General features: G+C 56.7%; 2 protein-coding genes across 8 annotated transcripts in view; both read right to left on the bottom strand.

Annotated features, from left to right (window-relative positions):
- Positions 1-50: 50 nt before the first annotated feature.
- On the bottom strand, positions 51-5,283 carry NUDT16L1 (nudix hydrolase 16 like 1). Of its 4 annotated transcripts, XM_057750869.1 has the most exons (6): positions 5,209-5,283; positions 4,931-5,084; positions 2,543-4,065; positions 2,204-2,464; positions 1,232-1,454; positions 258-386 (listed from the first exon to the last, which is right to left on the bottom strand). In XM_057750869.1, the coding sequence occupies exons 3-5, from the start codon at positions 2,837-2,839 to the stop codon at positions 1,233-1,235; spliced, it is 780 nt and encodes a 259-aa protein (XP_057606852.1). In that variant the 5' UTR covers positions 2,840-4,065; positions 4,931-5,084; positions 5,209-5,283; the 3' UTR covers positions 258-386; position 1,232. The 4 variants fall into 4 exon arrangements, with proteins under 4 accessions (XP_057606850.1, XP_057606851.1, XP_057606853.1 ...); XM_057750867.1 differs by lacking the exon at positions 1,232-1,454 and having other exon boundaries at positions 51-386; XM_057750868.1 differs by having other exon boundaries at positions 250-1,454.
- A 65-nt stretch (positions 5,284-5,348) lies between these two features.
- The window catches only part of MGRN1 (mahogunin ring finger 1), a 58,639-nt gene continuing 40,379 nt past the window's right edge, over positions 5,349-23,608 (bottom strand). Inside the window, exons 10-18 of one of the 4 annotated variants that reach the window (XM_057750863.1) lie at positions 21,895-22,054; positions 17,126-17,235; positions 15,087-15,152; positions 13,377-13,603; positions 12,724-12,823; positions 12,335-12,380; positions 10,554-10,649; positions 8,388-8,432; positions 5,349-6,847 (exon numbers count right to left, since the gene is read on the bottom strand). In XM_057750863.1, coding sequence (XP_057606846.1) covers positions 8,392-8,432; positions 10,554-10,649; positions 12,335-12,380; positions 12,724-12,823; positions 13,377-13,603; positions 15,087-15,152; positions 17,126-17,235; positions 21,895-22,054 — 846 coding nt within the window. In that variant the 3' untranslated portion in view covers positions 5,349-6,847; positions 8,388-8,391. The remainder of the gene's footprint in view (positions 6,848-8,387; positions 8,433-10,553; positions 10,650-12,334; positions 12,381-12,723; positions 12,824-13,376; positions 13,604-15,086; positions 15,153-17,125; positions 17,236-21,894; positions 22,055-23,608) is intronic. The other 3 variants (XM_057750861.1, XM_057750864.1, XM_057750862.1) reach the window with 3 other exon arrangements.

The following is a 23,608-nucleotide window of genomic DNA, read 5'->3' as shown; positions in this document are numbered from 1 at the left end:
CTGCGCAGGACTGATTGGGTGACCCCTGCAGCTAGGGCCACCTCTGCTCGGGGCCCTCCATGACTCTACAGAGCTACCTGGAGAGTGAAGCAGGCCCCAGAAATGAAAGGAGCAAGTACAGGTGTTTTATTTACAGAGCGGAGTGTCCTTGCCCACGCGTGCCAGCCGCTTTGTCGAGGCTCTGAGATGGGCGCCCAGGCTGGGCTGGGAGCACTGCTTTCCTTACCAGGCCCGGCCGGTGCTGTGGAAACTGTCAGCTTCAATGAGGAGTCTTTCCAGGCGTAAGGCCGTAGGAGACCACCAGTGGTGACCTTCCTGTCCTGTGGTGGCTCTGTTGTGCCCACTCGGCCAGTGCTGCCAGACTGTCTCTTGGAGGTGCCTGCAGACTGTGCCAGGAACAGAGAGGAAGGCTCTCAAAGCAAAGGAAGGAGCAGCGGGCTCACCCTGGGTGCCACCAGGGCCACCAGAATCATGCAGGGGCCTCACACTGTCAGTGAACAAACCACCAGAGCAGGCCCGTGGCCCAGAGAGTCCATGGCCGGCAGTGCCATGGTAAACACGGGGAGGTGGCTGGCACCCCCATGTGGGAGGGGAGGCCTGCATCAGCTCCACTCTAAATGGTGCCCAGAGTGCTGCTCTTAGGCCCAGGCCCTGCCCTCTGGTCCCTGGATAGCAGGGAAAGGGACACCCTCCTGCGTCCATGCCTAGGCCTGCAGCCAGGACCAGAGACCACACAGAGCAGCTGAAGAACAACTTTACTGTTCCTCCTCCAACAGGTCCACCTACACCTGGGCCCTGTGGCCCTGACTGTCCACAGGGACCGAGCTGGAGGGGATAAAGCTGCCTTTCCAAACTTGCCACAAGTAAAACTAACAACCAAAATTCATAGCATAACCTCCCATCCCAGGCTGGCTTGGGGCAGGATGCAGGAAGGAGCCAACCCAAGTTGGCTTCTATAAGAACAAAACTGCCACAAGAACAAAGCAACTTCTCAAGAGTCCAAGTGCGAGTGCACTTAGCCGGGGCTTCACCAGCCCATGATGAGACATGCACCAAAAGCTCGAGTCTTTGAGTGCGTGCACCCAGGCCGTCAGCCAGCAAGATGCCCACTTCCCCACGCAGTCAGGATGGGGCAAACACAGAACATGCACTCCCACAGGAATTGAGGGCCCAGCCTCAGCACAAGGACACAGCCAGGGGGAGGGTGACAGACACAAGGCACAGGAGCAACCTCAGGAGGAAGATGGGAGCAGCTTCTCTAGGGCCTTCTTTTGTTTTTCTGTGGCTGCCGCTAAGGCCTCAGCCAGCTTCTCCTCAGGCATCATGTTGAGCACCTTGAGGGCAAAGAGGAGCTGGTACTTGGCTGTGCTGATGAAAGCATTGCTCAGGAAGTTGGGAAAGCCACCGACTCGGTCCTTCTGGGTGTATAGTGGGACGCGCACGAGCCCCAGCACCTGCATGGAGAGGACACCAGGGTTGGGACTAGACCCCCACACAGGTGGCATGGCCAGGGCAGGAGGGGCTTGTAAGCTGCTAGGCCACAGGAAGGACAGCCAGGTTGCCAAAGACATAATGAGAGACCTGGGCAGGGTCAGGTGAGGCAGAAGCCAGCCAGCTCCCTTGGCGCAGTGCAGCCCTTCTCTTCCCCAAGCACCTTTCAAGGCCATCCCCATGCACATCCCACCCTCAAGTCCCAACCCTCATCCACTGGCAGGAAGCCCCCCCACTCCACACCCCATGCTCCCTCTTTCACCTGCTGAATCCCAAACAACCCAAGTGTCACTCCCAGTCTTTCCAGACTATAAAACCCACAAGTAGAAAGAGCCTTCAAAGCCCCACCATGAGATTCCGACCCAAGAACCCAGACCTAGAAGATGCTCTTTATACTCTGCAGTTTCACACCTCCCGGAGCAGGCACCGCCCCTTCCCATCCTCCCACCTATCCCACTCCCCACTCCCAGGATTGGCAATGGCGGGCAGCAAGGCAGATGGAACACAGCCCCGAGGGAGCCCCAGCCCCAGCCCCTTCCCGTCCTACCAGACCCCCGGTCCCTCTCCCCACCCCGAAACTGGAGACAGCGACACCCTCCCAGCCCGGCCAGGGGACCCTCAGGGGGACGTGTTACCCATCGGTGCCTTCCGCGGGGCCAGAGCCAAACCCCGGGGCGGGGGGCGGGGGGCGGGGCCCGGGCGGCGGCCCCACCTCCAGGCCGTGGTCCCGCGAGTGCACCGCGCTGATCTCAACGGCGTGCAGCTGCTCCAGCGTCAGCTGCCGCGCGTACAGGTGCGCCACGACGCGGTGCGGGCCCTCGGTCAGGTGCGAGCTCAAGTAGTCGGCCTCCGTGAGGCGCAGGCAGCCCAGGCCCAGGCCCAGCACCCGGTTCAGTCCGTCCTCCAGCGACCAGAAGCGCCGGTCCACAAAACCCCCGGGGAAGCCCAGCAGCCCGTCGAAGCGCATCTGCATCTGCAAGGGAGCGCCGGGTCACAGGCGCGGGTGCGAGTGGCGCCCCGTCCCCGCCCGCCCGCTGGCCCGCGTCCTCACCAGCACCGAGAAGCGCATGGGGATGCGGCCGAAGAGCTGCCCGGGGTTTGCGGCGTACAGCATGGCGTGGCACGAGTGGCTCCAGCCCGGCCCCAGACGCATCGCCTCCACCCGGCTGATCTGCTTCAGCTCTGGCACCGCCGCCGCCGACATCTTGGCACTACCCTCTGCGACCGGCGCACCGCCCCTTAAGTGCATGCGCGGGCCCCCTCGCCTCACCCGGCCAATCCGCGGGCAGCCGCGTCCCTGGACCCCGCCCCCCCACCAATCGTTGACGCGCATCAGGACCGAACCCATCGCGGCGCCGCGACGCGCCGTTGCGAGGTGGGAGGGGCGTGCACGAAGGGAATGGCGGCGCGCGCCCCAGCTGCCACCCAATGGCCGCGCACCCGGAGCGGGCCCCGCCCACAGCCCCCGAAAAGAAAACCGCAGAGCCGGGGATGCAGCGCTACAGCCGAGCTGGTCCGAGCGGAGCGCAGACTCGGGTCCCCAGGCGCACGGCGGCCTGCGGGAGGGGGCGGTGCTTGCGGAGTCGGGGCTGAGACCGCCCGCCCCGAAGAGGGCGGGAGAAGCCGCAATGATCTCTTTGCTATCGGCCTTCCCACATCACCTCCTAGGCAGCGCCGCCCTGCGGGCTTCCCACTGTCAGCTTCAGGCCTGGCCGGCGCCAGCCTCTGGGCGCGGGGGCGCTTCCTGCCTCCCCCAGGGGGCTCAGCTTATCCCTGGGACCAGAGGGCACACGCTCCCCTGCACGCACGCTTCCCCGTCGTTCTGCCACCGGTTAAGCACTGGAATCCAACGTCACTGCTGGTCTGCCTGACTCCAGAAGAGCAGGAAAGCAGGGTCTGGCAAAGCTCCAACTGCCCCCACGTCCACGCCCAGCGCTGAACTGGGGGTGGATGGTGAGGAGCCCTGGGGCTCCCTGAGCCCAGCCTGCTGGGGCAAAAGTGATTTAAACCCTGGGGCAGGGAGCTTCCCAGCCCAGCGCACCAAGTACCCTCCATGTCAGACACCACATGCCAGGTACTGTTGGAGGAAATGGGGTCTCCCCCATTTACCAAGGAGGAACCTGGGTCTCAGATGAATGGGACTTGCTTGAGGGCACCCATGTTTGTGAGAGCCAGGATCCGACCCTAGATTCCCAGCGTCTCCTACCCAGTGCCCACAACAGAAAACCTTGAAGCTTCTGCAGGAGGCCTGAGTTACTCACCCAGTGTCTGTACTAGAGTAAGAAGTCGCTAGGGCTCTGAAGCAGCAGAAACAGCATTCAAGGGAGAGCAGCAGGGCTCCCCTGGATCCTGTGGTGCTACTCTCTCCAACAACTGGCCCAAGCTCCATTTTTCTCCCACCACAGACAGAGATTTGCTGAGTGAAGGCACCACAGCCGGCGCTCACAGGATGGGTGAGCCATGCAGCCAAGGGCAAGCTCTGTGCCCTGAGTGGGGCTGAGAGAGAGGCGGAGGGCAGGCAAGGGTCAGCAGGATCCACAAGAAACTCCTTCATGTTGGGTCCACGGTGGTGTCCTGTCAGATGTGGGAGTAAGAATGCAAAGAGAGAGGCTCTCCCTCACCATGGCCCTCCGCCAGTGGTCAGGGCTCAGATGGAGCAGCCACAGCTGGCAAGGGGAAGCCAGATTCCAGGGCAGGGAACCATGTTTGAAGGGGCAAAGTCATCAAGGGGGAGGGCCAATTCGGAGAGGACCCCACCTCCAGGCCGCAGACATTAGGAAAGGCGGTGGGTTGGTTTGGGGGCCGTGTAGAGGGAGATCCAGTGCAGCCCACACATAAACCCGTATGACACTGGGAGCATGCCACACCCAGGCACAACCAAGGGTGGCAAGCATTCCTTAGGGCAGGAACAGGCCGCCTGAGTCAGAGGGGACCAGAGAAGGCTGCTTGGGATTGTGTCTACAAAGGGCCCTGGCAACTGGCGGTGATTCAGGCAGTGGTGCAATGGGTGTTCTTTCCCTACTGGGAGGCTGCTCACTAGGCAGAGCCCCCAGCTGGGCTCCAGCATCCTGGCAGCCAAACCCACCCCGCCAGTCCATTCCCCACGAGACAGGTGAAGAAGGCTCCTCCCTTGCTCAGAAACCTCGGATTGTTCCTAGACTAAAACTTCCTCTACAAAGGGTCTGCCCCCCGACACCCCCAACTTTGATGCTTTAGCCACTCGGTGGACACACTAGGTCCACTCCTGCCTCCGAGCCTTTGCACTTGCTGGTCCAGCTGCTGGGGTGTTCTTCCACAGAGAGCTCCTTGGCAGCCTTCAGGGCTCAGCTGAAATGTCTCCTCAGAGAAGCCCTCCCCAGCCACGGGTTAAATCAACTCCATCTCATGACCCGCTGACTCTCTTCCTACCAGTAACCAGACCTGGGTAGACTTGGATTACCTGTGCGGTGTCTCAGTGACCAGAACACAGGCTCCGGGGGCCTTGCCCATTTTGTCCTCTGGCACAGCAGGCACTCAGTTCATGGTACTGGGATGAATCAGCAGTGGGTACCACCGAAGCAACTCTCACACCTGGAGGCCCTGGGCTCTGCCACCTGCAAAGGAGGCCAAGTCCCAAGTCCTTTGCTCCGACCCAACAATTGGCCTGATGATGACCAGCAGATAATAAACAAGCAGCCCTTACGCCCTCCTGGAAGTCATAGGTTGCTGACATCTTACGTGTGAGGGAAGGGAGGTGCAAGTCGGCACCTGCACTGCTGTGAGGATATCAGAGCTGCCACTAGCCACTCAGCTGTCCTGCCTCCCAGGAAACAGCCTCAGTCCTGCGGTGCTGTGCACAGAGGAAGGAGCGGATAGGATATTGCTGCATGATTTTATTACTATAAATACACAGTAAAAACGAACAAACCTAGCCAATCAGAGTACATCAAATGATAGCACATGTAAGTCCAAGACAGGCCAGTGCACCCCATCCTTCAGAGTTACTGGCACCAACACCGATGGCGAGAAGCCGGGGTGCTAGCCGTGAGGAGGGGGTGAGCAGAGGGACACGGCCACTAGCCTGTGTGCGCGCAGGTGCACACGGGCGTGTGCGCGTCGGCATGCGTGCACCAATGAGCACACGGTGGGCGGGAGGCAAGGGGAGGCAGGGAGCCAAGGGGCCGGGGCAGGCTGCCCCGAGTGTGGCCTCTGCTCACAGGCTCAACCGGAGAGAAAGTGAGGCGTCCATCCCAGAGTGCCCCGCTCAGCAGAGCCTGAGGCTGTGCTGCCAGCCGCCCCAGAACCGTCCTTCCCAGGGCAGATCCTCAGGAAGCGGGACCCTCTCCCACCTGCCAGGAAAGTGTGCCCGGGAGCTGCAGACCCATCCACTGGGCTCCAGGTCCTGCTGGGGCAGCTCTTGCCCGGGGGCACCAAGGCCAAGTGTCCCCTCTGCCTTTCTGTTACCCAGAAAGTTTATCTTCAAAAAAAGACGAGGTCACCTCAGATGGGACCCTCATCCCCCAGGCAGGTCCCACCACAGGAGCCCCAGACAGAACAAATCAAAGAGAAACTCTAAGTGGCATCTCCATGGCAAACACAGAGTGGAGAAGCCGCCCAGGCCCTCCCGGGACAGGTGGGCAGTGGCACTACAGGCCGAGTGGATGGGGCTCGGAGAAGGGCTCCTGGACACAACCGCTGCCAAGAGCCAGACCCAGGCCTGGCTTGGCTGCCTGGCCATCCGGGGGGCCGTGTGGGGAGTGGGGAGGGTACACGCACATGGGGAGGGGACAGGCACTGTTTCCTTCATTGACTGAGACTCAGCTCCCACTTCCTTTCCTCCCATAAGGCCCCCGTGACGTTTCCTGTGAAGACTGTATTTCGTCTGCCACGAAATTCTCTATGGTTTGCTGAGTTCTTGGGTGTCGACAGGGCCCTACAGGCTTGGAGGCTGGTGGGGCCCATCCAGGCTGCAGGTGAGCGATCAGCCCACAGGACGTCTTGGGGGAACCCAGAGCTCAGCGCCTGGGACAGAAAGCCACCATCCTTCATCTTGTACCATTTACAAATACTTTGACTGTAGAAAAAGGGGGTTGTCAGGGGGGACAGTCAACTGTGCTCTTCAATCAAGGGTCACACGGCCCCTCGGAGCCAGTGACCACGCAAGGCGTGCAGACTGGAGAGGCCGGGGTCACGATGGAGTCCGGGCAGCCCCTCGGCAAAGTCTGGGGAGCTGAGGGCTCCATGCTGCCAGCCTGGCTGGGCTCTCAGAGTGGGGTCAGCTCAGTGGCCCCAGGGTTGGGACTGGGGCCAGCAAGTGGAAGCCGGGGGGGCCCGGTGGTGTGGAGGCTGCAGGGCGTCTCCATGGAGGTGGACCATCCTGCAGGCGGGAGAGAGGGAGGAGGGTCACGTTCAGCTGAGCTGCCCCGCCTCGCCACTCCCTTTGCCTGCCAGGCTCTGGGTCCCCACCAGCTGCCCCACTGTGTCTGCGGGGAGCACACAGAGGGCCCAGTGACCCTAGCCGCAGCCCTGGAACAGAAGGCAATGGGGTGCCTCAGGCTGCCACCCCCAGCTTCCCCGCCTGTGCTCGCTCCGCGCTTCCTGGGCTCTGACGGGCCTTTGTCCCTTTACCACTGGATTCGGCTAGAACTCGGCCACCGCAGGTGGACGGGCGCACAAAGCGGGGCCCAGAGTGGCCCCAGGAGCCCCAGCCTGCCCTCCTCGGAGGCCACTCTCGCCATCCCATCCCCACATGGTGCCTCCAGGATGCTGTGAGGGGCGCCGTCCCTGGCTCAAGCCGCCCTGGACACTGGTGCAGGGGGTGCTGCACACCTCGCAGGGCCGTGCCCATCCGCATGCAGGGCCCCGGGGCGGCTTCAATGGCAAACCCCGGAGCCCCCACGGCCTGCGACAGACCCTCAGGGACTCAGTGGGGGACTGTTTTCTTAGGAGCCGTGGCTTCATGTGGGAGGCCAGCTCTGCCACGCAGCCCACAGGACAAACACAGTTCTCGGTAGCTGGGTCTGACCCGTTTCCTACTTCCGGAAGTTTTACCTAAGTGGCAGCACCCAGCATCTCCCATGGATGAGATCGGGGCCAACTTTATAAAAGTGCCAGGTCTTCCTTCAGTAGAGGATAAGATTCGTCACAAGACACGATCAAGGAAGATGAGAAAGGTCCGTGGGGGAACGTAGTGAGTGGACGGACCCCACAGCCTGGGAGCAGGACAGCTGACCAGGAGGAGGGCTGCATCCTCCGAGGCCAGACACCAGCCTGAGGCATGACCCCACCCACATTCATCTGGAAACCCTGGGCCACCGAAGGCGCCAGGTTCTCTTACCTCCAGACTTGCTAGCGGGGCTGACATGACCTGAGGGAGGGCAGGGCCCTACGTGTCCCCTGCCCTGGTGGTGCTCTTGGAACTGCCTGTAAAATGTCTGTTTGGGTCTCCCAGGGAGAGGGCACCTCCCTGTTAGGTGGGGAGACCACCTCACATGGCTGCCTCACAGGCTGATGTCAGAGCAAGCTGATGTTCTAGAAGCTTCCAGAGGTGGGTGGGGGGACAGGCTACTTGTTAGCAATGGCGGGGTCTCAGCTAGGGCTGAGTCACTGATCCTGGGACCCTTAAAGCTGCAAGAGCCTGACTAGGTCACCTGGTCCAGAGGGAAAATCCTCTGGTTCCAAAAGCCAGTGTCGGAGCCCCAGGACCACGTCTCAGGGACATCTCTGCCTCGGGGTTTGGAGCACTCTGGATTCTGAATCCAGGGCCCCGGAGAAGACATGGATGTGGAAGAAGCCCAGAAAATGGGAAGGAACCCCCAGTGGGAGCAGGAAAGGGAGGGCGGCTGGGGTCCTCTCTCCAGCACCCTGCCAAAGGCGCCCACAGAGCCCCCCACCCCGCATGCGAAGGCATCACATACCAGGTTACTCCTCTAAACCACCAGAGCAGGAGCCGGGCCCCAGGGCTGTGCAGAGGAGGAGAGAGACGGAAGCTCAGTTAGCAAAGCACCCAGAGGGACCAGCACATTCCAGGGCAGAGGCACCAGATTCAGGACATGGTGCCGGGTGGGGTGGGGGGCAGGATATGATGGAAACAAACGCCACACAAATCGATGTGCTGACAGAAAAGAGAAACATGCTGAAAACGTTTCCTGAGGAACAGCACTGGGCCCAGTGCCAGTGCAGAGGACCCAGCCCAGGAAAGGATGCAGGAAGCTGGCGGGGGCTGGGGGCTGGGCACGGTGGAGCCCAGAAAGGGCCCCCACCCCACAGGGCTGCTGGGATGCTGGGCATCTAGAATTTCTCTTTTATGGATTTGCCCCCATCTCCTTTCTTCCCATCTGCAGGATACACTAAGATTCACTGAATCATGCTCCATCCACCCAGAGGACGCAGTGCAGTTGTTAAAAAGAATGGAAACGTGTGCGGGTGCATGTGTGGGTGTTCACATTCTTAAACACATACACCAATAGGGAAGATGTTCAGGGTCTCCGCTAAGCGAGAGAGCCCGGAGAGAACAGAGGGAGCTGGCATGGAAGTGGACGACGCAGAGGTGTGTGCATCCACAAGGACCCCCGCCCGCCCCCCCGGTGCGAGCAGCCGTGCTCGTGGGCAGGGGGTGCACGGCACTCACAGGCAGCCTCCTCTCCACTCCGGCATCGAGAACCAGCCCTTCCCTGCTGTCGCTCAGGCCCCACAGCCAGCTTTTGGAGACTGTGGTCTCTCCTCTACCACCCCCACAGCTGACTGCCTCCGCCCCCAGTGTGGGCCTAAAGAAGGCCCAAGACACGTACTGAGACCAGTCTCACCCATGGGCCAGGCCAGCCGGCTGTGGCCTGTCCTGACCTGCAGGCACCTGGACACTCTGTGGGCCACTTGAGGGGTGAGAAGTGAGGGGTGGCACCTCAGAGGCTGTGTGTGCTCAGGGGGCACCTCACCCGCACAAGGGGCCAGGGCAAGGGGCCGCCTGCAGAACAGGACTCACTCAGGGCTCCAGGAGGCCGAGTCCCTCTCCTGACCACAACCCCAGCCCCCGACCAGGTTTTCATCATCATGAAATACTTAAGTCCTTTGGAATCCCATGTTATTCTAAGGTCCCAGACACAGCTTTCACCCATGGGTTCCTTTGGGTAGGCCCATGTGTGTCAGTGAACCAACTACTGCCCTCCTTCCTCATACCTGGTGACACACTGTCCTCCAACGGCACCCTCTGCCTGCAGAGGCCGCTGCTTGTCTAGAAGCCCAGGGACAACAGGCCCTTCCAGACTAAAGCACATCACAGTTCCCCTGATGCCCTGGCCAGGGGACCAGGCAGTGATGGCTCCCGGGACAGGTGGGGGTGAGGAGAAGGGGCTTCCCAGCCACAAGGAAGCAGCCAGGCTCTGAGAGCAACGTGGCTGTTTGTCTTGATTCCAGAACCTCAGGTGGTGTTCGAGCAGGCCCAGGCACAAGTCCTGAGAGCCCCCAGCTCCCATCCCCCGTCTTTATAGAGCCCAGGACTTGAACCTGAGGATCTGGACCCAGAGGAGCAGAGAGCAGAGCTGAGGCCACAAGGCCCTGGGCAGAGGCCTGGGAAGGGGTGGGAGGAGAAGCAAGACTGCCCTCGGGCCACGGTGGCAACGAGTGCTCCAGCCTGTGTCCTTCACCCCGGCCAGAACGTGCTGCTTCACCCGAGACCAGGGAGCCTATGAGCCCCAGGCCCATGGAGCCTGGGGGCCCTTGTCAGGCCTGCAGCTGGTGGGGAGGTTTCTGTCTGCAGCTGCCTCGGCAGAGGCCCTGCTGCTGGGGCACCCAGCATCACCCACAGGTGAAGGAAGACAGCGGTGGCACTGAGACCAGATCTGCCTGTCTGGCCTTGAACAAGAAGCCTTTTCCACCTTCCTGAAGCTGAGCTGGCTCTGGGGTGAAAAGGGGTCTCAGGCACAGGCTCTGCCCTAGAGAGCCAGGGGCCGCAGGGTGACTGTGGAACCTGGGCCTGGCTGTGCTTTGGGGGTCAATGGAAGAAGCGTGGGCTCAGAGCCAGGGATGGGGAGGTGGGCTCCCCCAGGCCTGGCAGGCCCCCAGCACCATCGGCTGAGCGCTGTTACCTGGCAGGTAGATGTCGGCAGGTGCGCCAGGCTGGCCTCGGCAGGGCTCGGGGCTGCCGTCCTGGAGGACGTTTTCGATAGACGGCACTCGGCTCCCTGCAAAGGAAGGGGCAGGTCAGGGACCCGCAGGTAGGAGTGGGCCCCAGACCCCACCCTGACTCCCCTTTTGCTCTCCCTGGACCCAAAGGTAAACATTCTATTTTCTTCCTCTTTCCTCTTCTCCTGCCCCTCAGTGTGGGGCTTTGTTGTGTTATTATAAAAACATCAAATACCCACATTTAAAAGATAACATGGGGGCTTTCTAGGTGGCGCAGTGGTTAAGAATCTGCCTGCCAATGCAGGGACACGGGTTCAATCCCTGCTCCAGGAAGATCCCACGTGCCGCGGAGCAACTAAGCCCGTGCACCACAACTATTGAGCCTGCGTTTCAGAGCCCGTGAGCCACAGCTGTTGAGCCCATGCGCTGCAACTACTGAAGCCCACGCGCCTAGAGCCCATGCTCCACAAGAAGAGAAGCCACGGCAATGAGGAGCCCGCGCACCACAACGAAGAGTAGCCCCCACTCACCGCAACTAAAGAAAGCCTGCGCACAGCAAAAAAGATCCAACACAGCCAATAAAATTAATTAATTAATTAAAAAAAACCAATAACATAGAATGGTAATAGACTTGACTGTCTCCTATCCTTGTGGACGGGCAGGTGGGCACACAGCCCTCTGGCCCCCAGCAGGGAGCTCACACAGATGGCGGGAGCCGTCCTCCCTCTCAAACATCAGTTCGCAGCCCAAGACCTGCACTGTGCTTGTGGGGGCATCCCCTTGGGCAGAAGAGGAGGTGACAGGATCCTCCTGCTATGTGCAGGGAGGAAGGAGCCACCGCCATAGGAGGTGGGGAAGCTGAGGCCTGAGAGGCAGAGGGACCTGCCCTGCACGCTGGGCAGGAAGTGACAGCACTGTGCTCCTGGGGGACACCCCAATCCTGGCACCACACCCAGGCCCAAGGCCCTGCCCCGCAGCCAGCAGGTGGACCTGGGTCACCGAGGGCAGCACTGGCCAGGGGCCACTCAGCAGGGAGGGGGTCACAGTGCCAGGGTGGCTGCAGGTTGCTCTCGGGGCCTTGACCACACTTTGGCTCTGTCACTCTCAACTCACGGGCCTTGGGCCTCCCGATACCAACTCTGAGCCTCAGTCTCCTTATCTGTCTGACACGGGGAGGAGGGACCAGGACAGAGGAGGGACAGTGTCTCCCCAAGCGGCAGAGGAAAGCTAGGGAAGCCTCTAATCACGTCCCACAACCCCCGTGCAGTGGGGCGGGGCCCCTCCCCACTCAGAGCCAGTGCCCAGCAGCAGCCGCTGGGACTGGACCCTGGTGGGGGCGCCAGCCAAGTGCTAAACCCCCCGGTCAGGAGGGACAGCAGGTCCCATGCACAGGGAACATGCCGTGGAGGGGCCTGGCTGGGCTGTGCACCCGCCACTGGCCACTGGCTACGCCAGTCTTGAGGCCCCAGAGGCAGGGGCACGGCCCAAGGCCAGGAGCGTGGACCACTGACCACAGACTGAACGATCCAGGCAGCAAGCAAAATGACTGTTACCATTAAATGGATGGGTAGGAAGGGAAAACCAGGAGCAGCCGAGGGCTGTCGTCCATGAGACCGTGTAGGAACCAAAGTGGGTGGTCCCAGGAGGGCGGCCAGCACAGCTTGGAGAAACCTCCAGAAGAGCCTTGGAGGCCCCACCTCCTGCTGGCAGGGAGCACCAGGGCCTCAGGGAGGAAAGGGCTTACCTTGCTTTAGTGATGAAGTCTCATCAACCTCCTCAGTTATGAAGCTCTAGGAAACAAAGGAAAAACATGCCTGGACCCTGGTGCTGACAGCTGGGCACCAGGCTGCAGGTGGCCGGGGAGGGCACGTGGCCAGGGAGGGCACAGGGCCATTCGGGTCCAGGACAGGCAGTGCCCTCTGGGTGCATCGCACACAGCCCCTCCTACGGCCCTCGCTGGACTCCACCCAACCATGCCCACCCCACAGATGAGGAAACTGAGGCTGGGGGAAGTCACAGCAGCCAAGGTAGCTGAGCGACGGAGGGGGGGCCTGGGGTCTGAGAGGCCAATAGGTGGGCAGTGGGGACGGAAGAACAAACGGCAGGCCTGAGGAAGGCAGGCGGGGGCCTCACCTCGGGGGAGCTGCTCAGTGCCATCCCCGCCCCGCTTGGCGGGGGTGGGGCCTCCGAGTCGTCCTCTTCGTGGATGGGGGATGAGGGGGACCGCAGGGTGCTGGGGGCAGAGGACAGAGGATGAGCAACACCAATCCCACCCAAGAAAACGCCCCAGCAGGGCCAGCGATTACGTGCCAGGCCTGGGAACAGAAGGCCCTCCACCTGCAGCTATGGCCTGCACATGGCACTGCTGCAAAGAAGGGAACTGTGATGGTACTGGCTTACGGGGAGAGCTGGATGGTAGCAGGAGAGACTCACGTGTCCTTTTGTATCTTTGGAGTCGTTCTGTCACACGTATAAGGCGTAAGGGCTGTGGGAGTTTTACAGAACCAGTGCCTTCTTTATACTTTTCTAGAAAACCAGCACGTGTCAGAGGAAAAGACTAAACACAGCAGGGCTGGTTGCCGGCACCTCTAAGTGTCCAAGGGACCAGGACTGACCCTTGCCCGGCCCCTGGGCATGTGGCCCTCAAACGTCCCTTAGGTCAGTCATCACTGACTGTAATTGCCGGCAAAGGCCGGGGCCGCCTTGTGTGGCACAAACAAGGTGGTTGAGGTGCACCTGGCAGGGCCCGCACACCTTCCCCAGGAGGCTGCTGGCGCTGGCCTCACCTGTCGGGGGATTTGCTCCTCAGCTTGCCCTTCGGGAGGCTGCTTTCCATGATCCGATCGATCCCAGCAAGTGGACAAGTGGCTTGGGACAGGCCATCAGAGACGCCAGAGTAAGTGATCTCTTCATATAGGGGGGCCGAGGGGATGGCCGGGGAGATGGCTCGAAGCCCGTTGAGTGCCTCGAGCAGGGAGATGGGCTCATAGCCAGGTGGGATGCTGTCAGAGCTCTGTGGGGATAGGAGCAGGTGAGGGACCAGCCGGCCAGGCACCCTGCCCACTGCCATAAAGCCCCAGACCCTGGCCTTGTGCCCCACGGATGGTCTGCTCCCCAGAGCCTGCTCTCTGACCATCTCCCATCCACTCCACCTTCTAGGGACTCACACCCTCCTCCCTCAGGGACGCCAAGAACTCTGGAGCAGCATCAGGCAGCCCTGCCCAGGGTGCCCTCGGCCATCAGCTGCAGCCCTGGACGCCCAAGTGCCCCACTTGGTGCCCAGGATGGAGGAAGAGAGGGCCTCAGCCAGCCCCTACCTGGCTTTCTGCTCCTGCCTGGTGGGTGCAGAGAGTGAGAGAGGGGTGAGTGAGAGGAGAGGCAGGAGCAGGAGGGGAGCAAAGCCATGGCAGAGGCGGGAGAAGCCAGTGGGAGCGCGTGGCCTGGGCGAGGATGACCTGCCCGCCACAGGGCCTGGCCCAGAGACCCTCCGTGGGCTGGACGAGAGGCCACAGGGCTGACACAGGCTCCGGGGAGCCTAGTGGGCACCTGCTCAGGACCAGTCTCACCCTCTCCGGGAGTGGATCCAGTCAATAGGCTGAGTCTCGCTTTAGGGTTAAAGGCAAAGGGAGGTGTCAGTCAGGCCTCCCGAGCTGGGGGGCGGAGCAGCCGCCTGCCCTCAGTCTCTGAACACGGTGAAGGGCAACGCTCTCTACACGGGACTCCTACCTACCCGGCCTGACCTGCAGGAAGGATGGGAGCTGCCCTTCAGGCAGGTGACAGAGTGACCCTGGTGACCAGAGGGAGGCAGAGGAGCCAGGTGGGGCTCTGTCCTCAGTGAGCACCTGCTGGGTCCCCTGAGACTGACTGCAGTGCCTGCGTTTGCTCCCAAGCCATCTTCAGTTTAAAGGCAAATAAATACTCCGAACTCCCTTGCCCCTCGAAACAAGGAGAAAACCTCTCCGTCTAGGCTGACCCTCAGTGACCCCAAACCTCTACCTTTTACCAAAGGGACCCAGGGCTCAGTGGAGGCTCCAGGTAGAGGCCCGGCCCAGCCACACGCGGTCTGCCCCCAGCCTGCTCCCTGAGATGCAGGGAAAACGCAAGAAATACAAGCGCTGGCCCGCAGAGCAGGGATGCAGGGCGAGCAAGCGCAAGGGATGTCTGCGACCAGAGCGGCAGCCTTAGTTCCGCCTCCAACGTCATCCCACTGCCAGCAAGAAAAAACGGGAAACAGGGCATCAGGAGGCCATGGGCGGAAGCAGAGCTGGCGAGAAGGGGCGCCTGGGGCTTTTTGCCGACAGACCTTGAGCTTTGCTTTTGCTTGGTCCACAAAACTCCCTTCCTGGGCAGGGACGCCGGGACTAGGGAGAGTGGATTTGACAGATTCAATGAACCGAACACGTCAGCCTGGGGTGAAAGTGACTTCCCATTCTTGTCACCGGTGCAACAGTCAGGGCACGGGGCAAAGATGTAGCCACAGGGCCAAACACACTTACTGTTTCCCTTTTAGGTTTCTTGCTGGCCAGTGAGGCAGGGTGCGACTTTGATTTTTTAAAGGGACACTGTCAAGATAAAAATCATAGGTTTTACTGCTGCCATCCCCCATGTGGCGCTGGAGCTGGCTGGCGGGAGTCTCCCCGGTCTGCTGGCCTCCGGGTGCGCCGTGAGCTAGCGCTCCGAAAACCCTACGTGCACATGAATCGTGGTGACCTGGCCGAGCGTGAGTTCTGCCTTGGGGCCTAGGTGGGCTGGGCCTGCACATCCTTGCAGCTCTGGAAGACCCTGTCCCCATCCCCAGTGGCCACTCATGGTCTGGGTCACCCCGAACAGCAGGTCCTGGCCAGGATGGGCATGACAGTGGCCAAGCGCTCCCCACAGGCGGGCCCGGGTGGGCACAGGGAAGGGACCCGGAGGCCCCAGCACAGCCTTGTCGACTCGTCACCAAGTCTAACTCCCAAAGGTGGAGCTAAAGCTCCCGACCACCCCCACTCTGCGGAGATCTTAACAGACTCACTGGAGGAAATGCCTAATTTGAGTTCTAGGACTACGTAGAAATTGTCCATGCAGGGGACGTGGCAGAGAACAAGGGCCACTTACTTGGAACTGTAACCTCCAGAAAGGAAGGTGCTGGCCCTCTGGAGCATGAGGTTACCATCCAAGCCCCAGGCTGCCCTGTGCTGTGGAAGGCACCTCAGCTCTCAGGACAAGAGGGACAAACACAGGAGGGTTCTGCCTGACCTCAGACACCAGGACAGAAACCCGGAGAGCCGACAATAAAACCCACCACCTGAGCCCACCCCTCCGTGGAACCTCAAGATTCCTCTCTCGGGGGCAGGAACACCTCAGTGCTGTTCTTCTCTCAACCAGAATCATGGTGCTGGAGAGAGTACGTGCTGCTCTGAAATGAAGTCCACTGTGAAATGCTGAGGGCCTGGTTGCGGAATCCGAAGGGCCCACAGGCCCTGCAGGCTAAACAGCATGACTGGTCCGGGAGAAGCAGGGTGACGGGCACCCCCACCCGAGGGGCGGCCTTGCCCCTCATCCAGCAGTGGGACCACATCTTCAGATTTTGAAAGAGAAGCCAGAAATCGGAGTCTTAAGGAAAATACCTAGACTTTTAAACATTGACAGAATTTTCAGAAATGCTGGGCTGAACACATCACACCCGCTGGCCCAGGGCAGGTGCCCTCTGTGCATGGGCCAGCCTGGAGGGTTTTGGCTCTTTTTCCTTTTTAGAGAGTTGGCAAGGCCTCTAAGAATCACTGGATCCAAACAATCCTAATCGAGAGCCAAGAAAACTGGCTCACTGGCTAACAAAGCTTGAAGCCAGCTGGGACCCAGGAGCCGAGAGCTGGGCCTGCCCCCATCCGTCCTCGGTTCTGCCGCCCCCATCTGCCCACCTCAGCGACCCCCTAAACCCCAGCCTCGTCTGTGTGTCTCTCCACGTCTCTTTCTGTGTCTCCCTGTCTGCCCATCTCTCAGCATCTCCCCTTTTGAACCTCATCTCCATCTATGTGTGTCTCTCTCTGTATGTCTCTCTTCACGTCTCTGCATTTCTGTGTCTCTCCCTCCCATCACAGTGTCTCGCCCACCCCTCCCTCTAGGTCACCTTGGTGGAGCAGAGGTGACCGACACCATGGCTCAGACTCAATGAAGGGTCACCTGCATCTCAGCTCTTGCTATTGGCAGAAGCAATGTCATCCCGGCAGCCAGAGCTCACTGGGCCCGGCCTGGGTCACCCCACTCATCTTCACAGCTGCCTGTTGGGACCAGGCAGGTAAGCCAGAGATCCAGAGAGCTGGCAGGCGGGGATGCTGGCCAGACAGACTGGGTCCTGGCCTGGCACTGCCCTGAGGGCAGAACCTGGATAGCCTCCTCCTGGCCACACCTCCAGGGCCCCCATCAGACTGGCCCCACCAGGAGCCGGGCGCTGTCCTAACATGAAGGCGGGCCCTGCACAGTGGGCGGGGGCTTCCTCAGACTCCTGCTCTCTCCACCCCCACACCCTGAAACGCAGGAAGGAAGAGGCACTTACAGAATGCTCATCGTGGTCCATGTTCTGGGCCAAAACGGGGCTGAAGGAGATGGGGGACAGTGCTCCTGGCTTCTTCCTCACTGCCCGGATCTGCAGAAGGGCCCGGAAAGCTGTGGTGGAAGGACAGGGCTCAGGTCAGGCAAGGGGCAGCACCACTGACACCCTCCAAGTTTTGGGGACAATGACCACCCACCCATCCAACAGCAATCCCAGGACAAGCCACGTTTCTGGGTCAGAGGCAGTTTTTTTCTTTGACATCAGTCTTAGTAATATTTTGGGGGGTATGTCTCCTCAGGCAAGGGAAACAAAAGCGAAAATAAACAAATGAGACTATATTATACTAAAAAGCTTTTGCACAGTGAAGGAAACTATCAACAAAATGAAAAGGTCACCTACTGAATGGGAGAAGATACTTGCAAACAATATACCTGATAAGGGGTTAAAATTCAAAACATACAAAACACTCATACAACTCAATATCAAAACAAACAGCCCGATTAAAAAATGGGCAGAGGATCTGAATAGATATTTTTCCAAAGAAGACATACAGATGGGCAACAGGCACGTGAAAAGATCCTCAACATCATTAATCATCAGGGAAATGAAAATCAAAACCATCCCTCACACCTGTCATAATGACTATTATCAAAAAGACAACAAATAACAAGCGTTGGTGAGGATGTAGAGAAAACGGAACCCTCACGCCACTGTTGATGGGAATATAAATTGGTGCAGCCACTATGGAAAACAGTATGGAGGTTCCTCAAAAAATCAAAAAGTAAAACTATCATACGATCCAGTAATTCTACTCCTGGGTATTTATCCAAAGGAAAAAAACCCACTAATTCAAAAAGATACATGCACCACTATGTTCTTTGTACCATTATTTACAATAGCCAAGATATGGAATCAAGCAAAGTGCCCATCAATAGACAAAGGGATAATAAAGATGTGGTATATATACAACGGACTATTAGCCATAAACAAGAATAAAATCTTGCCATTTACAACAACATGGACGGACCTAGAGTGTATTATCCTAAAGGAAATAAGTCAGATAAAGACAAATACTGTATGATTTCACTTGTATGTGGAATCTAAAAATCAAAATAGGGACTTCCCTGGTGGTCCAGTGGTTAAGAATCTGCCTTCCAATGCAGGGGATGCGAGTTCGATCCCTGGTCGGGGAACTAAGATCCCACATGCCGTGGGGAAACTAAGCCCACACATGCCACAACTACTGAGCAGACAAGCCACAACTAGAGAGAGAAGCTCACACATGCCACAACAAAGCTCCTGCACGCCCCAACTAAGACCTGACGCAACCAAAAAACAAACAAACCAAAAAACCCAAAATAAATGAACAAACATAAAACGCAGAGTTACAGATGCAGAGAACAAACATCTGGCTACCAGATGAGAGGTGGGTGGGGAGAGGAAAGAAATAGGTGAGGGAAATTAAGAGGTACAAGCTTCCAGCTGCAAAATAAATGAGTCACTGGTATAAAATGTACAGTGTGGGGAAATATAGTCAGTAACTAAGTAATATCTTTGTATGGTGACAAATCGTAACTAGACTTGTAGTATACATTTTGAAATATATAGAATAAAATCACTATGTTGTATAACAGGAAATTGTATGTTGTAGGTTGATTACACTTCAAAAACAAACATACATATAGAAAGAGAGATGAGATTTGTGGTCACCAGAGATGGGGGTGGGGGGAGGGGGAAGTAGATGAAGGTGGTCAAAAGGTACAAACTAACAGTTATAAATAAGTACAAGGCATATAGTGTATAACATGATAAATATAATTAACAATGCTGTGTGTTATACATAAAAGTTGTTAAGGGAGAAAACACTAAGAGTTCTCATCACACAAAAAACAATTTGTTTTCATTTCTTTAATTTTGTATCTATATGAGCTGATGGATGTTCACTAAACTTGTGATAATCATTTTGTGATGTATATAAGTCAAATCATTATGCTGTATGTCTTAAAATTTATACAGTTCTGTATGTCAATTATATCTCAATAAAACTAGAAGAAATAAAAATTTAAAAAACTAGGTTACGGACTTTCCTGGTGGCACAGTGGTTAAGAATCCGCCTGCCAATGCAGGGGATATGGATTTGATCCCTGATCCGAGAAGATCCCACATGCCACGTAACAACTAAGCCCGTGCACCATAACTACACTCTGTGCTCTAGAGCCCACGAGCCACAGCTACTGAGCCTGTGTGCTGCAACTACTGAAGCCCGTGCACCTAGAGCCCATGCTCCACAACAAGAGAAGCCACCACACTGAGAAGCCTGTATACTGCAAGGAAGAGTAGCCTCTGCTTGCTGCAACTAGAGAAAGCCTGCACGCAGCAATGAAGACCCAATACAGCCAAAAAAAAAAAAATATGTATATATATAAATACTTACATATATATAAAAAACTAGGTTAAGGGGGGAAAAAAAGGATGGAAAGAACATGAATAGGGGCTTCCCCGGTGGCACGGTGGTTAAGAATCCGCCTGCCAATGCAGGGGACATAGGTTCGATCCCTGGTCTGGGAAGACCTCACGTGCCATGGAGCAGCTAAGCCCATGTGCCACAACTACTGAGCCCACGTCCTGCAACTACTGAAGCCCATGTGCCTAGAACCCGTGCTCTGCAACATGAGAAGCCACCACACTGAGAAGCCTGCTTATAGCCCCCACTCGCCACAGCTAGAGAAAGCCTGTGCACAGCAACAAAGACCCAACACAACCAAGAAACTAATTAATTAAAAAGTTTTTTTAAAAAGTAAGAATATGAATAGATTCCTCCTGGCAGTACGCCAGAAGCTCAAAGGAAGCATTTCACTTTCTTGGAATCAAATGATTTCCTAAAAGACAGAAATTCTCAGATACAAGGAATTTTATTCAGTCAAATAAAATAGACAACCACAATTCTATTTTAGTTTTCAAACGTATAAAGAATTTGTTTTGTGAAAAATAAGTTGGTCATGAAGTAATAGTCCATGAGATATTAAAGAGTATTAACTTGTTATTGAAAATGAAATATCTATGATTTAATTAGAATAAATGCCTTCAAAATGCCCTCCCTTTGTCTCCTCTGACTGTATATACTAACAACTGAATACCTTTAACCTGGAATGCAACTCACTAAGAACAACTAAAGTAAATCAAACTGGGAAACAAAGTAAAATGATATAGGTTTTTGAGTATGCTATACATGTTCATAGGGCAAAGAACACTTTATTACAAAGATCAATTTGCATTAAACACACACACCAAGGCTTTTTTTTATTTTTTCCTTTTTCTGGCCTCACCATGTGGTTTGTGGGACTCAGTTCCCCCACCAGGGATTGAAGCCAGGCCACAGTAGTAAAAGCCTGGAATCCTAACCACTAGGCAACCAGGGAACTCTGTCAGCTGTTATTTTTATTTAATTTATTTATTTAATTTATTTATTTGACTGTGCCAGGTCTTAGTTGTGGCACACAGGATCTTAGCGTGTGGGATCTTAGTTGAAGCATGCATGTGGGATCTAACTCCCTGACCAGGGATTGAACCCCGGCCCCCTGCACTGGGAGCTCAGAGTCTTAGCCACTGGACCACCAGGGAAGTCCCAAGCTTTGTTATTCTTAAAACATACTTTCTTTTTCTCCCCCAGGGTTTCCCAAGGCCACGCATATTGATTAATTGCTTTGAAGCATAATTTTAACATAGCTATAAACTATTCAACAAGAGTGTTTTATAGTGAACAGTCATGAACCTAAGAACTAAATGTAGCAATAAAGAGATACCTTTACACTTGGAGTTTTTGCCAATACGTTATTTCTGAAAGTGACAATAAATCTGATAGTCTTTACCTACGCTTAAAAAAAGCTGCCATTTATCTACTCAGAGAAAATGTCCCACAGCTCCCACTGGAGGGCGCTCTCGCCACCCACACCGGGCAGGACCAGCAGGAACCTGGCCCAGGACCACTGACCCACCAGCAGGACCTACACCCTGAGGATGTTTACTCTCTACGGGAGGAAGAATATTTTATTCAGAATTAGGCCCAACGTGACAACTTCTGAGTGAGAAAGGCCAGATGCTCGAGGAAACCAAATTTAACTCCTTGATTGTTTACACCCAGCACACTTTTCATTTTATTGTAATTTTTCAATCAAAATGTTTCCCAATAGTTTTTTAAAATAAATTTATTTATTTACTTATTATTTGTTTACTTATTTATTTATTTTATTGGCTGTGTTGGGTCTTTTTTGCTGTGCGCGGGCTTTCTTTAGTTGCAGTTAAGTGGGGGCTACTCTTTGCTGTGGTGCGTGGGTCCCTCATTGCCGTGGCTTCTCTTGTTGCAGAGCATGGGCTCTAGGCACACACACCTCAGCAGTTGCAGCACATGGGCTCAACAGTTGTGGCTCACAGGCTGTGAAGCACAGGCTCAATAGTTGTGGCGCACGGGCTTAGCTGCTCCGAGGCATGTGGAATCTTCCTGGAGCAGGGATAGAACCTGCATCCCCTGCATTGGCAGGCGTATTCTTAACCACTGCGCCACCCAGGAAGCCCCCCCAATACACTTTATTTCAAAAGTCTGACTTGCTGATCACTTCTGTGCAGCTCACTGCACACACTGCCCTGCAGCCCTTCCTGGACGCTCGCCCTGTGTCTGGTTTCCCTGGAGGTAGGTGGTGCCACCCCGTCGCCACGGTGTCCCTGCCCACGTCCACCGCTGGGCCTGTCTTCCCGCCCGCCCGTGCCCCACTCACGCAGCCGGCAGATGGGGCAGTTGCTGGCCTGGTAGCGCAGCGTGTCGGCGCACGAGTTGCAGAGGCACAGGTGGCGGCAGGGCAGGATCAGCGTGTCCCGCAGGTCCGACAGGCACACCACACACTCGCTGCTGTTGTCGCTGTTCTCCTCGTCTGAGGGCTGCAGGGACACCGAGGGTCCCAGGGTTGGTGGCTCCCGAGGCCAGGGGCCAGGGCAGGCAGGGGGGTGGGGGCCTTCCTGTCCCCACTTCCCCTAGGGCCTACAGTGGCAAAGGGAAGCCCCAGGAGCCAGAGGAAGGTCACCGAGGAGCAGGACATCCCCCCCTCCACCCAATACACCCCGCAAATCAAGAGAACTAGGTCTATTACTTGGTTTCACAGACCCAAACAAGAAATGTGGAAAGACTCACATCTGCCAAGGCTGCCCATTTACTTGGTTAAAACAAAGAAAAATAAGACAAGGGAATTCCCTGGCAGTCCAGTGATTAGGATTCATTGCTTTCACTGCCGGAACCCAGGTTCAATCCCTGGTCAGGGAACTAAGATCCCACAAGCTGCACAGTGTGGCAAAAAACAAACAAACAAACAGGCAAGTCTAACTTGCTAAAATGTTTTCCTTAAGTAATGGCACCTTCCGGAAAACAAAATTAGCTTCTGGATCAAGAGACAGCAACAGCCTAAAACGGGATCAGCCTAACATGGGATCAGCCAAGGCCAGCTTGCCACCTGCTTCTGAAAAAAAATTTTACCAGAACACGGCCTCGCCCCTGTGTATCTATACGTCTGTGGCTCTTCCGCGTGATCCTGGCAGTGCTGGATAGATGAACAGAGGTGACAGATGCCGTACAGCCCAAGGTTGATGACATTAACTACCAGGTCCTCTATGGAAAATCAGGCGACCTCTGGTGCAGAAACGTGACCCAGGCAGAGAGCACTCCAGCCTCCAGCCAGTTCCAGCCACCATGGAAGCTGAAGTGAGACTCCACAGGTTATTTTTTTTTTTGGCTGCATTGGATCTTCATTGCTGCATGCGGGCTTTCTCTAGTTGCGGCGAGTGGGGACTATGCTTTGTGAGTGGGGACTGCTCTTTGTTGCCGTGTGTGGGCTTCTCAGTGCAGTGGCTTCTCTTGTTGCACAGCATGGGCTCTAGGAGCAAGTGCTTCAGTAGTTGTAGCACGCGGGCTCAGTAGTCACGGTACTCAGGCTTTAGGGTGTACAGGCTTCAGTAGTTGCGGCTTGTGGCCTCTAAAGCACAGGCTCAGTAGTTGTGGCACGTGCACTTAGTTACTCCGCAGCATGTGGGATCTTCCCGGACCAGGGATTGAACCTGTGTCCCTGAACTGGCAGGCAGAATCTTAACCACTGGGCCACCGGGGAAGTCCCCCCACAGGTTTTTAAAAAGAGGTGGTCGTTTCATTAGTGCCTTAAGACAATGACAAAGGCATGGGCGGATTCCCGGTCTGTGCCAGACCTTGGCTCTGTGGGCCACCAGGCTCCTGTCACAGGCAATTGGAAGGTGAGCTGGCCTGTGGGCGCAGGGCAGGCTCAACCACAGATGTGAGACAGGAAAGGCCAAGGCTGCACAGGGGAAGGGGGCGGCAGGAGGGGGCCCAGCGTCCCCAGGCTGCCCTGGCTGACCTGATGGCCAGCAGCCCTGTGGTGGTAACGAGCCAGTGAATTTGCTGGAAAAAGGACAAAATGTCCCACAAGCTCT

Source organism: Hippopotamus amphibius, chromosome 9 (assembly GCF_030028045.1).
Source record: "Hippopotamus amphibius kiboko isolate mHipAmp2 chromosome 9, mHipAmp2.hap2, whole genome shotgun sequence".
Taxonomy (NCBI): Eukaryota; Metazoa; Chordata; class Mammalia; order Artiodactyla; family Hippopotamidae; genus Hippopotamus; species Hippopotamus amphibius.
This window is presented reverse-complemented; position numbering and strand designations above follow the sequence as displayed.

Excerpts from the sequence above, each read along its gene's own strand:
- NUDT16L1 (XM_057750867.1), bottom strand. The coding sequence starts at position 2,839 with ATGGGTTCGGTCCTGATGCGCGTCAACGATTGGTGGGGGGGCGGGGTC. Across the intron at positions 2,465-2,542 it reads CCATGCGCTTCTCGGTGCTG|ATGCAGATGCGCTTCGACGG; the intron begins GTGAGGACGCGG and ends GCTCCCTTGCAG. Across the intron at positions 387-2,203 it reads CGCGGGACCACGGCCTGGAG|TCTGCAGGCACCTCCAAGAG; the intron begins GTGGGGCCGCCG and ends TTCCTGGCACAG.